This window comes from Ciona robusta, chromosome 8 (assembly GCF_009617815.1).
Source record: "Ciona robusta chromosome 8, ASM961781v2".
Classification (NCBI taxonomy): Eukaryota; Metazoa; Chordata; class Ascidiacea; order Phlebobranchia; family Cionidae; genus Ciona; species Ciona robusta.
Genome location: NC_143242.1, coordinates 7,039,411 through 7,051,635, shown reverse-complemented (window position 1 = coordinate 7,051,635; position 12,225 = coordinate 7,039,411). Strand labels below are relative to the sequence as shown.

Here is a 12,225-nt window from a genome sequence, read left to right as displayed (position 1 = left end):
TATTGGGCAGGCGTTAAAATATTGATTATCCAAGGAGAGCAGAACAGCCGTTACTAGTTGATGCATGATCAGCATTGAATTTATTTTTCTACGAAAATTAACGCAAACTACATCAAGAGCAGCATTGTGTATAAAGTTGTTTGAAACGTTCACTTCTCCATGTTTCCTTCCAAACACTTCATTGCCATCTGAAGAACCCCATCTCTTGTTGCATTGCCGCCTATAAATCCACTTGCATGTACAAACACACATCCAGGGATTCCACTAAGTTTCGATAACTCTTCGTCTCGCAATCCCCTCCATTCAGCAAGGATTGATAAACTGGGCAAAGAATGTTATAAAAAATGAAACAAAAAAAAAACACGAAAATGTCAACTACATCTATGGTTTTAAATCTGGACATGTTTAAAGATCACCAGTTTAAAAAAGGCAAGACTAAAACAACATAAGACCACAAAAAGGTAGGAAAGCTAATCTTTGTTACAATTATTATTAAATAAGTTTGATTAACCAATATATATATTCTGCTGCTTTTGCAACAGGTCATAAACCACATGGTAATTGAAATACTGGATTTAAACAATGTATGTCAATTTTATAGATCAGTTTTCTTATGAACAACCAAAGTTTAAATACCGATTTTCGAAAGTATTTCGGCCAGCAGGGACGCATTGTATCCTCCATTTTTGAGTATTATCCTCATAGAGAACATATTTGATTTCACCATTGGGGACGAACTCTTCATCTTCCAATGTAAATAAATGTTCCTTCCACGGACAGTATTGATCCAACAAAAGGATTTGACCTTGGTCTGATATCTGTAATATATTACTCTGGTTACCATTAATGGGCTACTCATGATGGCCTAGGGGCCTGTTTCATGTAAAAAAATTGAAAATAATAATAGTAAAAAAACATTTTGTTTATTGAGAACAACATTTTGTCAGCCGAACACAACTAATTCAGAAGAATAAAAGAGCTCGTTTATGTAGAAAACTTCTGCATACAAGGTATTCACCTGATGGCGCTGTTTGATTGCTTTCACCACGATATCTCTCGCTGGTAACCATGACGTCACGTAACCATGGATACGATCCTCAAATTCCTTACCAACCATTGCCATGGCAACTTCAAAAGATTTCTAGAACAAATCAATACGTTGAAGCAAAATAAAGGTGATTTTGCTTTTTTTGAATTGATTTTTCTAGGCCTATGCTGTTTTGTTTCTAATTTCCTTCAGTTAATTTAATCTTCCTTAGCATATTTAAAGAGAGACAAGGGAAAATTGTAATCAGCTAAAAGAATTATGTATTTCTATATATATTTTTATTCCAGGGGTGCTGGGTGTTCAACATAGCATATAACATGTGAATAATACAATAACATAACAATCCACATACTAACATTTTCATTTTTTCTCTTTTCATTCCAAGATGGATTAAGGTGGCCAACTCTGCTACTAATATTGGTTGAAATATGGTATCGTGCTTCCCCATCAAACTGATCCACACCATTATCAATCGCATCAATTTCATGGACAAATTTCTCATAAACCTTGAGGTAAAATTAGTTTAACAACAAATTAACCTCTAAAAACCCGAAATAGGTAAGCTTATTTATATTATTGATTATGTTTGTTTGCAATGTTTATATTAATAATTATTTTAAACACATTCAGGAGGTTGTTTTGCATATTTGGTGCTTATATACATCATACCAGCGAAGTACACAACTTATTCATCACTTATTTACCCTCTAATAATGTTATGCAACTTCAGTACAAAAACATATATTGCAAACTATGGTGGGCCATTCATAATTATACAACTTGTCTACCATTGACAATAATTTCTCACAGCAGACTAATTTTGTGATAATGGGCCAACTCTGGCATAAACCCCAAGTCCCTTATCGTGACTTGTTGTACCACTTCGTCCATATAGAATAGAACAACACAACTAAATATAGAGCAGATATGTTTATTTACTTTATCATAAATAACAGAAACAATCTTTTCATCACTCCCCTCCTCTCCAAGCAATAACTTCAATATTTCTTCCCCGTAATGACAATACACAAGCCCAGCGCTGCTTAGTTTAGTTTTCCATGGTTTATCTGGTCGTATGGAGTTCATGGTGCCAGAGAATGATCTGTAAAGAATAAATATAACAATGAATTGTCAATCATTTCCTTTAGATCTAAATTTAAAATTGTTTTAGCCTTATTGTTATAAACCTATTGTAGTAAGTCAAGTGGTAAAAAGGACTTTTTGGATGATGTTGTCATTTAAATTCTCAATGAGTATATTTACAATGAGTGAGGCCATAAGTGACTTATCCATGGTTGCCACTCCCATGCCCACAGTCGAGTTGCTGAAGCTATTGCAGTGTGTGGATAAGCAATATTTACAATGAGTGAGGCCATAAGTGACTTATCCATGGTTGCCACTCCCATGCCCACAGTCGAGTTGCTGAAGCTATTGCAGTGTGTGGATAAGCAGACATGAATTTTGGTTGGTTTGGTCATTTATATCCCCGTGCATTGAAACTTAAGCAACTTACATGTAGTTGCCACCCCCATGCCCACATTGTATAATAAACCCCAGCCCACCTTTGATGGTGGTCGTATCTGCTTTTATCGTGATCATACACACCACCAACATCAACAACTATATCACAATTATTTAGGATTTCTGTGTCTCTTGTTCGAACTATCTCAGCGTCCTGAAACCAAAACAAGTAGGAGGTTTTACTAGTTGGTTATTAAATACTATTACTATAACCATGAAGATAAACTGTTATTTGTAAAAGAAAAAACAGAATATAGCCTGAACCACCTTAAATTCATTGAAGTTAAACTATGCAAACAGTATGAACATTATTAAATGTCAGAACTTTCAAAATCCCACTGGTGCTAGTGAAGAATCCCTTTGCCACCTTATTTGCTAACCACTTATTTGCTATTTGCCAACTCCTATACCCACTAACCAGTAACCCCTAACCACCAACCTGCCTATTCTGCTATGTACCGGAGGATTATTCACTAGTGCCAAATAATTTAACCAGTAAACATGTTACAAATGGTAACTTACCTTATATTTTGGCAGTAATTTCAACAGATAACACGCCAACACTTCATCGCAGTGAAAAGTGCCGTTATGTGTTCCGATTTTAACTTTTTCCCCGTTCAAACACATCTTTTTCTGTGGTGGTTCTGAATTCATTGATCGAGCTAAAAATCCTCTTAAACGAAAACGAAATATTCTTAAACAGCAAGCCAGTACAGAAGTGCGTGTGTTGTTTATAGGGCGCATATGAGTTCCACTGGTCCCATAGCGCCTGAACACGAATCGGCAAAATACAATATCACATTAAATTCGTGTTTCATATAATTAATTATATATAAAGTACGGAATATGTAATACAATACATACTATACTTTGGCTGTCAAATTCGGGTATCAAGTACTAATCGATTAATGTTTTTACCTGTGTCGTTTTGTAAACGTTTACCACAGAAGGAAACTTTCGTGCGGGTTTTTACGCGCGTCGGGCGATAAGTAAGTCCGTTGGACACAAATGGTGTAAACAGTAAATACATAGGCGCAAAGTAAACTTGAATATGAAATAAATAGTTATGTATATAGAAGTATGAATAATGCGTTAAATGTTGGTGAATATAGTGTTGTAAAGCGATGCAACATTATTATTATTAAATTATATTACTGTGTTAAATTTTCTCTGTGTTGTGGGTGTTTTTGTCGGATTTGTTATTTGTAATGACATAATGGTTATATTATATTTATTTATAATGTTTAAGTTTGTGTATATGTTCTAACTTGACAGTGAGCATGAGGTGTGTGCTAATTATACCTTATAGCCTGGGTATATAATATAAAATAAGATACTCATGTTATAACTTGCCAGAGACTTAAGAGAGTATGAAGTGTAACATATTTCTTAACAACAATTTTTTTTTAGTGAATTTTTTTTTAGTGATAAGTAAACAATATTTAATAACAACAATTTATTTTTAATTTTTAGACCTTTAACTGTAATTGCGTTGTCAAGTTCTTGTCCAAATAAAATGAGTCAACCAAGATTTTGGCGACCTGGAGACGATCAACCAAATGAAAGCGTGAAGCAGGAACGGGTAGGGTCAGATGACACAGTGGTTTTTAATAGCCATGCCGATCTGTCGCTTATGAATCAGCGAAAAAGGTTGCCAATATTTCAATATAGAAATCATATTCTTTATCTATTAAAGAAGCATAATGTCCTAATTATAGTGGGGGAGACTGGGTCGGGTAAGAGCACGCAGGTGCCACAATATCTGGTTGAAAGTGGATGGACAGAAAAAGGCAAACATGGATGTCTCATTACACAACCTAGGCGTGTAGCTGCTGTTACTCTAGCGACTCGTGTGGCGGAAGAGCGAGGTTCATTATTGGGGGGTGAGGTGGGATACGGTATTAGGTTCGACGATTGTTTTGATCCAAGAGAAACAGTGATCAAGTTTGTCACCGATGGGGTCCTCCTTAGAGAGATGATGAGTGATCCTTTGCTGAAGAAGTATAATGTTGTCATTGTGGATGAAGCTCATGAGAGGAGCATTAATACTGACATGTGCATGGGGCTGTTAAAGAAGATACAACGTAAGCGACAAGATTTAAGGATCATAATTTCTTCAGCGACCATTTCAGCGGAATTTTTTAAGGATTTTTTCACGATAAAAAACGCTGGAAAGTCTCAAGATAATGTGGGTGTGTTGTCAGTGGAGGGAAGGAATTATCCAATTGAAGTTTTTTATTCCTCCGACCCAGTGCCTGATTATGTGAAAGCAACCGTGGAGACAGTTTTGCAGATTCACCGTCATGAAGGCGATGGCGACATACTTGTGTTTCTGACAGGTCAGGATGAAGTCCGGACAGCTGTTCGATTATTAATTGATGACCTGCGTAGCAGAGGGCTGGATAAGAAGAAATATTTAAAAGTTTTGCCGTTTTATAGCGGTTTACATGAGAAGGAACAGTTTAAAGTGTTTGAACGAGTTTCTAGGAACACAAGGAAAGTTATTGTGGCTACAAACGTGGCAGAAACATCAGTAACTATTGAAGGCGTAACGTTTGTGGTGGATTGCTGCTTCGTTAAGCTCAAGGTTTACAACCCATCGTCGGGAATTGAATCTTTGATTGTTTGTCCCGCTTCCCAGGCATCCTTGGAGCAAAGAGCTGGAAGAGCAGGAAGATGCAGGTATGTCTTATTATAATAATAATAAATTAATAATAACAACTTTTGTTTGCCTCTTCGTTTACGGTAGCGAAGATTTAGAAATAGTTTTAAATGAAATACAGGATATAGCGACAAAACAACAGTTGGTAAAACACTTTCAACAGTTGTTAAAACACTGTTAAAAACATGTTTATATTTAATTGGAAGAAAATTAGGTGTGGTTGATACACCTAGCAAGTATCTTTTTTATCACAGGTGTTTTTAGCAGGGGTGTGATATAATTGTCCATCCACTTAAGTCCCCCACTTAACTCCTCATTGTATATTCCTGAAAAAAACTCCGGTTATTCATATATAAGTTGTATTGTCTTAGATGTGGTATAGAAAGTATTTAATAATAAAACTAACATTGTTTTATAACAGGTTGTATAATTTCGTTATTACATATATCCATATATAATATATGATAAGAAACAAACCAGTTGTCGGTTTTTAACCAGGTGACACTAATTTTCTTAGTTTAAGACATAATAAGCTATGTTATATTATTAAGTAAACCCCACTATGATAAAATTTAATTTCACTGATGTTTGTTTAATGTTTATGTTGCAGAAATGGTAAAGTTTACCGTCTATGCCCTGAGAAAGAAGCTATGTCTTTGGAAAAAACCACCCCGCCAGAAATGCAGCGTTCCAACCTGATGTCTGTTATTCTTCAGCTAAAAGCACTGGGTGTGGATAACGTTTTACGATTCCATTTTATATCCCCACCTCCCGCACAGTGCATGGTCCGTGGACTTGAACTGCTTTTTGCTCTCGGAGCTCTTGACCAAAACGGGAATCTTACGTCACCATTAGGGGTCACTATGGCTGAGTTTCCATTGAATCCAATGTTTGTGAAGATGCTTTTGGAGTCGGAAAAATTTGATTGTTCAAGTGAGATTGTAACTATAGTAGCAATGTTACAAGTCCGTGATGTCACAATCTTTCCGACCAATGAGCGAGGGAAAGCAGCAATGGAGCATCGTAAGTTCGCTGTCGCACAAGGAGATCATTTCACTCTGCTTAATATTTACGATTGTTTCATAAACGAAGGAAACAAAACAAAGAAATGGTGCGAGAAGTATTATTTGAACTACAAAGCGCTGAAGAGAGCGGTAAAAATACGTGAGAATCTTTGCAAATATATGAACAGATTCAAGGTAGCAGTACAACCTGCACAAAGTGACATTTCTAAAATCCAGCGCTGTATTGTGTCAGGGTTTTTCGCAAACGCTGCTCGATTACACCATGATGGTTCATACAGAGGCCTCCATAATGATGTCACACTCCACATTCATCCATCATCGGTCCTTATTGCTGAAAAATATCCTCCAAAATTTCTTGTTTTTAACGAAATATTGGAAACATCGAAAATGTTTATGAGAGACGTCACATTAGTTGAACCGGATTGGTTACATGAACTCGCGCCACATTTTTATGAGTTTGGAACGCAGCATGAAGTTTATTCTAAAAGAATTAAACTTGACGATTAAATTTTTAATCTATTTAAAATTTTAAACAAACTTGATTATTTTTGTCATTAAAAATGATATTTTTCCTTTAATTTTTTCTGCTCCTCGCCCTATAATACAATTTTGTGAATTTTTGTTATCTTTCACTCGGTGACCAATTTAAACCAAATCATTTTAGATAAACATGGTTTGTATTTAATATTTTGTAACTCAAATTCAGTTCATTTAAATAGAAACTCAAATTACGATTATTTTCAACATTGTTTTTACATTTTCAGGTTTTTAGTTTGTTTTGTAATAATGGATCATTATGACCCGGATATTCTAACAGAAGAAGCGTTCCAGAAGAGGTTTCATTATAAAAACCCAGCCGATGGTAAATGGAAGATACCTCAGTGTGCGATATTTAGTTGTGAGGGTAGGGTGGTTGGGGGGTTATCTGGGGTCAAAGAGGGGTTAAATGAGGTCAAAAGTTCACTGAATCATTATGAAATACAAAAATGGAACAAACACACTACTTTTGTCAACCCGTCAGGGAAAGTACTTAACGTTCTGCGTCGGAGGATTCAGCCAGAGTTAAGCACCCAAGCGTGGTGTAAATTCCATGAGCTTTTATCTTATGGGAATGTTATACCAACCAACTGTGGTGATACACTCTGTTCTGTTCACCTATGTGAAGCTCCTGGTGGTTTCATTGCGAGTTTGAATCACCATCTTAAAAGTCATCGCCCGAATGTTAAGCATAAGTGGGTGGGAAATACCCTAAACCCATACTATGAGGGTAATCCTCTATCTTCATGTATAGTGGATGACAGACTCATATCAAGGACTTTAAAATCTTGGTGTTTTGGACAAGACAACACAGGAGATGTTTTTAAACCAGGTTGGTTTTTACATTTTGGTTGTTGAATATTTGCATTAGGGTATTGCATGTGTTTTTCATTCATTGTTATATATGTAATGTATTGATAGTTTTGATAGATGCTTTATATTATATTAATGTTTAATACTGTTTCTCCATGAGCATAAGTAAGTGACCAGGCCAAACCCAATACTCACTATTGTATTAAGTTAAAACCGTATTAACCCATACCAGCAGTCCAGCAGTTTAATAATGTTTAATAATTATCCTAATTTAGAAATTATAATTTACATTTTTAGAGCTTACTTTGTTTCTTGTTATAAACATACTACAAAAACACCGTTTATATATTTCGTTCCCTAAAAAAATATCGGAAATGCATAGCGTGTTTAATTATTAGCAGCTAAAAAATTATTCACATTTTGGTAGCAAAAGTAAGGGAATACATGTTAATTATTTCATTTACAGAATTCATGGATTCTTTGAGTGCGCATTGTCACAATGAGTTTGATGATGCAACAATTGGATTAGTAACCGCTGATGGAAGTTTGAACTGTGCTGATAAACCTGGAGAGCAAGAGACGGTGGTTGCTCCTTTGCATCACGTGGAGATGCTGGATGCACTTCAGTTGCTCTGCTCCGGAGGAACCTTCGTGATGAAGATGTTCACTTTGTTTGAAGTACATTCAGCGTCTATTATGTACTTGCTATGTTGCTTGTTTGAAGAGGTGTCCGTCATCAAACCAGCGACAAGCAAAGCCGGAAACTCTGAGGTTTATGTTGTGTGTAGGAATTACTGTGGGCTGGATGGATGGAAGGAGTTTCATGAAAATCTTCGCAAACATTTTCCATTTCATAATGTTTTAAATAAAGGTAAGTAGTTGGAGTCAATGAAGTTTTATCTTTTCCTGTTTATGAATTATCTGTTTCTTGGCGTTGGGCTGTCAGACACCTCATTAAGGGCCTTACTTTTATAAACAGAAGATTTTTTTGTAAGTTTATGGAACCTTTATAGGATAGAATATTTTATCTTTATAGAATAATCAATAGATTAAATAAGTTTCCTTCAACCTGCCATTAGACTGTCATTTTTTTGTACTTTTTTTCATATTGCATATATTATAGTTGCATTTCCATAACTTCAGAGATAAAACAAAATTTCAATTCCCTACATCCCAGGTTTTTCAATATTCCCTCCAAGTTCCCTTCCTGACAGTTTCATAGACCAACACACAGCGTGTGTTCGATTGTTTGTAACTTTACAAGAATCCGCCATCAATAGAAACATCTTTTACTACAACAATATTACAGATGATGCCAAATCGACAATAAAACAAGTGAGTTATTTAACTTGGTCCATCGTCAGTGTAAATGAGGTTAATAACTGACTTCTGTCCACCAAGTTATGCACACACCCACTTGTATAAAAAGTTATTGTTAATGTTTCATCACATTCACATTCCCTGATAAAGTCTTGTCTGATAGCAGACAAAAGTCAGAAATACCTTACGTTTTTCATACCAGATGAGCCGCTGATAGATTATTTACCTTACAGACAAATTATTTCTTCTAAATAACCCTTTCATTTCTTTTTACCCCCTAACTTACGCCAAGGTCCAGGAACAAGTAACCCAGCGTTTCTTTGATGTTTGTAACTTGCGTAAGATCAAACAGAAGCTTTGCATAGTGCCCTCTGGTGTGTTACAATCTGGGGGAATTCGTTCAAACATCAAACAGTGTGCAAGGTTGGAGGGTTCGTTTAGTGACAGAGTGTTGGTGAGTTCTGTGTGTTTACAACTATATATCATCCTGCTATATGTGCACCAGACCATGGTGACATTAACAGAATTTATTACAGTTATATTATGGTTGTTTTAGCTGTAACAAATTTTATGATTTCGACCCTGATCTGGTGCTTATAAAGTTGGATAATTCTTGTGCAATGAAATACAGTAAGGATCTGGTGCTACGAAAACATAACAGACAAAGTTAAAGTCCAACAAATTGTATAATAAAATATAAAGTACCAGATTCTTACCACGGTTGTTTCAGCTTTGAATATTGATAATATATTTACAACCAGGGCAAGGGAGTTGACCACGCTTCCCATTCCTCGGATAACGGATTCGAATCTCATTTCCATGACGACCCAGAATGGATTGTGATGCGTAAGAAGCATTTCTGGTGGAACGAATCAAGCGTGAAGCTCGGGGAAAAGTTACGAGTCATCAATTCTTCAATTTTCTGCGACACGGATGTTATCGCCGGTTACCAATTGTCGTTCGAACAACGAACAATAGATTGTGAGTCAGCTGTTTTAAGGAATGATTTTGCAGTTTTTCATGATGACTCAGCAGAGATGTCGGACGACTCGACACATTTTTCTGATGAATCAACAAATTTATCGCTGACTAACCTCGTTCTAGAGGAAGATCTACAAAGAATAATTACTCAGCATAATCATACAGTGCTTGAAATTGAACCACCATGTGGCTCATCGGTTTACAGCGAGTGGATTTCAAAACTAATTGAAAAAACCAACCCCACCCTTGCAAGGGAGAAACTCAACTTAAAAGAAACAAAACCAAACAATTTCTCCCCGAAAAAACCTGAAGTAGTTTTTACATCTGTCGTTCCAAGCGATATGTTAAAGTTATGTTGGCCAGAACTTAACTGTCGCCCTTACATGTTAAAACTTCTTCAAATTTTGATGAAAAACATTCAGAAACGAGGTTCTTGCTTTATTATTCTACCAAGGTCAGTTAACACCTATTGTTAAACAAAAAGATTCCTTGTTTCAAATTTCAAGCTTTACTTTATGGTTAATGATACTGATAGTCTGCTGAATCGTGAGAATGAGGTGTATGCAGCCTCTATGTATGGTGTGCAGCACTTCTGTATAAGACTTTGTGGTTACTCACCCTAAGTATAAACATAAAAGTATCCTCTTGACAGTGAGCATGGGGTGTATGAAGCCACTATGCATGGTTTGCAACACCAATGTTTTAAATCCTTGGTCTTCCACCCTGAGGATAAATACAAAAATGGCTAACTAGACAGTAAACATGAGGTGTATAGATACACCATTTGTCTGGTGTATAAGAAGGCACCCATGTTATAACTTGTCAGTGAGCATGAGGTGTATGAATACACCATGTGTGTCTAGTGTATAAGAAGACACCTATGTTATAATTCAACAGTGAGCATGAGGTGTATGAATACACATGCACACTGATTCATTATTATATAATAATTAAAATGTACCTTACATACACTCAGTGCGTTGACCCGTCTCACCATTCAATCTCTATGGATTTTATCTCAATGTTTCGAGGAGTTTATGTTGCAAGCCGTGAAAATTGTCCTTAAACCCCCAGCTATATTATTTGTTGGTGTAAAGTTTAAAGCAAATCATAGGTGAGTTGTTGATATGTTTGTTTATTTAGATACTGTGGTATAGTTAGACCATGAGCATGAGTTGTGTAAATGGTAAATACACCATGTGTGTCTGGTATATAAGAAGACACCCATGTTATAACTTAACAGTGAGCATGAGGTGTATGAATACACCATGTGTGTCTGGTGTATAAGAAGACACCCATGTTATAACTTAACAGTGAGCATGAGGTGTATGAATACACCATGTATTTAATAGGCCTGGTCTATAAAAAGAGACCTTTGGTATTACTTAACAATGTGCATGAGATACATTAGTAAAACTCTATTATTAACAGTTACATACATTCACTTGACGACCTAACACGACGGGAATTACAACCAGGATACGAATTTGTTGAATTATTTTCAGTTTCACAAATGTTCAGTTTAAAGGTGAGTGTAAAAAACTTCCCACAGGCAAAAAAATGTTTTCATAATTTACTTTACAGCCGTGCAAGTGGTAAGGTTTTTCTACAGGTTTACTTTACCTATGCCTGGTGGCTTGTACAGGTTCACAAGCTCTGCTTATGGCCTAGTTTCATTTGGAAATGTATTACCACAAAATAGTGAATATAACTATAACTCGTAGTCTCGTACCACAAAATAGTGAATATAACTAGCTGGCACGAGGTGTATGAACACCTGTGTTATAACGACTGACGTTAAATAAGTTACGTTTATTCATTCATTTTGAAGTTTCTTTTAATTTCAGAGTTACTTTTTTGAATCTGTTCGTCAATCAAATAACGCTTGCTTGGTGGAGTTGTCACACTTATTCATGACAAGTGGCACGTAACTGAAGCCAGTGATCGTGAGGTTATTACTATTTTATTCAGCAGCGTATTTGTAATCTTAACTTTTACATTTCTTTAAACTTTAAAAGTGATTTCGTTTTCATAAATTATGCAGTTTCTGTCAAGATTCTTATTTTTTCTGATTTTGTAAAAACTTTTACCCACATAAATTGTGGCCTTTTCTGTAAAATTTCTATGCAGTTTATTTTATTAACTTTTCATAAATGCTTCCACTTTGGGTAAACTAAATATAATAAATAAATGAAACAATGACAAGTTTTAAGGCACAATTACAGCACATTTTATAATATAGTAGGGTGGGGCAAGACGGGACACCTTTTGCACAGAATACCCAAATATTCTGATCAAGTTTTAAACAATTAACAACG

At 35.7% G+C, this 12,225-nt stretch overlaps 3 protein-coding genes and 1 long non-coding RNA gene across 4 annotated transcripts; 3 read left to right on the top strand and 1 right to left on the bottom strand.

The window, feature by feature from the left end:
• Window positions 1–50: 50 nt before the first annotated feature.
• Window positions 51–3,318, bottom strand: LOC149732922 (MYG1 protein C27H6.8-like). Its single transcript, XM_089883271.1, has 7 exons — window positions 3,092–3,318; window positions 2,611–2,723; window positions 1,988–2,150; window positions 1,405–1,554; window positions 1,019–1,141; window positions 637–818; window positions 51–321 (listed from the first exon to the last, which is right to left on the bottom strand). Exons 1-7 carry the CDS (start codon window positions 3,311–3,313, stop codon window positions 150–152), a joined length of 1,125 nt encoding a protein of 374 aa, XP_089739397.1. The 5' UTR covers window positions 3,314–3,318; the 3' UTR covers window positions 51–149.
• LOC149732923 (uncharacterized) lies at window positions 328–1,106 on the top strand. Its single transcript, XR_016385574.1, has 2 exons — window positions 328–461; window positions 993–1,106. It is a non-coding gene; the product is annotated as an uncharacterized LOC149732923 (long non-coding RNA).
• Window positions 3,319–4,015: 697 nt separating the features above from the next.
• On the top strand, window positions 4,016–7,020 carry LOC149732921 (putative ATP-dependent RNA helicase DHX35). The gene is made up of 2 exons (XM_089883259.1): window positions 4,016–5,251; window positions 5,842–7,020. The coding sequence occupies exons 1-2, from the start codon at window positions 4,086–4,088 to the stop codon at window positions 6,761–6,763; spliced, it is 2,088 nt and encodes a 695-aa protein (XP_089739385.1). The 5' UTR covers window positions 4,016–4,085; the 3' UTR covers window positions 6,764–7,020.
• Window positions 6,993–12,112, top strand: LOC149732920 (cap-specific mRNA (nucleoside-2'-O-)-methyltransferase 2-like). Its single transcript, XM_089883260.1, has 8 exons — window positions 6,993–7,625; window positions 8,073–8,477; window positions 8,784–8,941; window positions 9,219–9,380; window positions 9,688–10,361; window positions 10,884–11,021; window positions 11,339–11,435; window positions 11,755–12,112. Exons 1-8 carry the CDS (start codon window positions 7,043–7,045, stop codon window positions 11,836–11,838), a joined length of 2,301 nt encoding a protein of 766 aa, XP_089739386.1. The 5' UTR covers window positions 6,993–7,042; the 3' UTR covers window positions 11,839–12,112.
• The last annotated feature ends 113 nt before the right edge of the window (window positions 12,113–12,225 follow it).

What these genes read in the sequence shown, in the direction of transcription:
- LOC149732922 (XM_089883271.1), bottom strand. Translation starts at nt 3,313, where the DNA reads ATGCGCCCTATAAACAACACACGCACTTCTGTACTGGCTTGCTGTTTA. An exon ending in AGATACGACCACCATCAAAG is followed by an intron (nt 2,151 to 2,610) that starts GTGGGCTGGGGT and finishes TATTCTTTACAG; the next exon opens with ATCATTCTCTGGCACCATGA. An exon ending in CAATCAAACAGCGCCATCAG is followed by an intron (nt 819 to 1,018) that starts GTGAATACCTTG and finishes AATATATTACAG; the next exon opens with ATATCAGACCAAGGTCAAAT.
- LOC149732920 (XM_089883260.1), top strand. Translation starts at nt 7,043, where the DNA reads ATGGATCATTATGACCCGGATATTCTAACAGAAGAAGCGTTCCAGAAG. An exon ending in CCAAATCGACAATAAAACAA is followed by an intron (nt 8,942 to 9,218) that starts GTGAGTTATTTA and finishes ACTTACGCCAAG; the next exon opens with GTCCAGGAACAAGTAACCCA. An exon ending in TGCTTTATTATTCTACCAAG is followed by an intron (nt 10,362 to 10,883) that starts GTCAGTTAACAC and finishes ACATACACTCAG; the next exon opens with TGCGTTGACCCGTCTCACCA.
- LOC149732921 (XM_089883259.1), top strand. Translation starts at nt 4,086, where the DNA reads ATGAGTCAACCAAGATTTTGGCGACCTGGAGACGATCAACCAAATGAA. An exon ending in GGAAGAGCAGGAAGATGCAG is followed by an intron (nt 5,252 to 5,841) that starts GTATGTCTTATT and finishes TTTATGTTGCAG; the next exon opens with AAATGGTAAAGTTTACCGTC.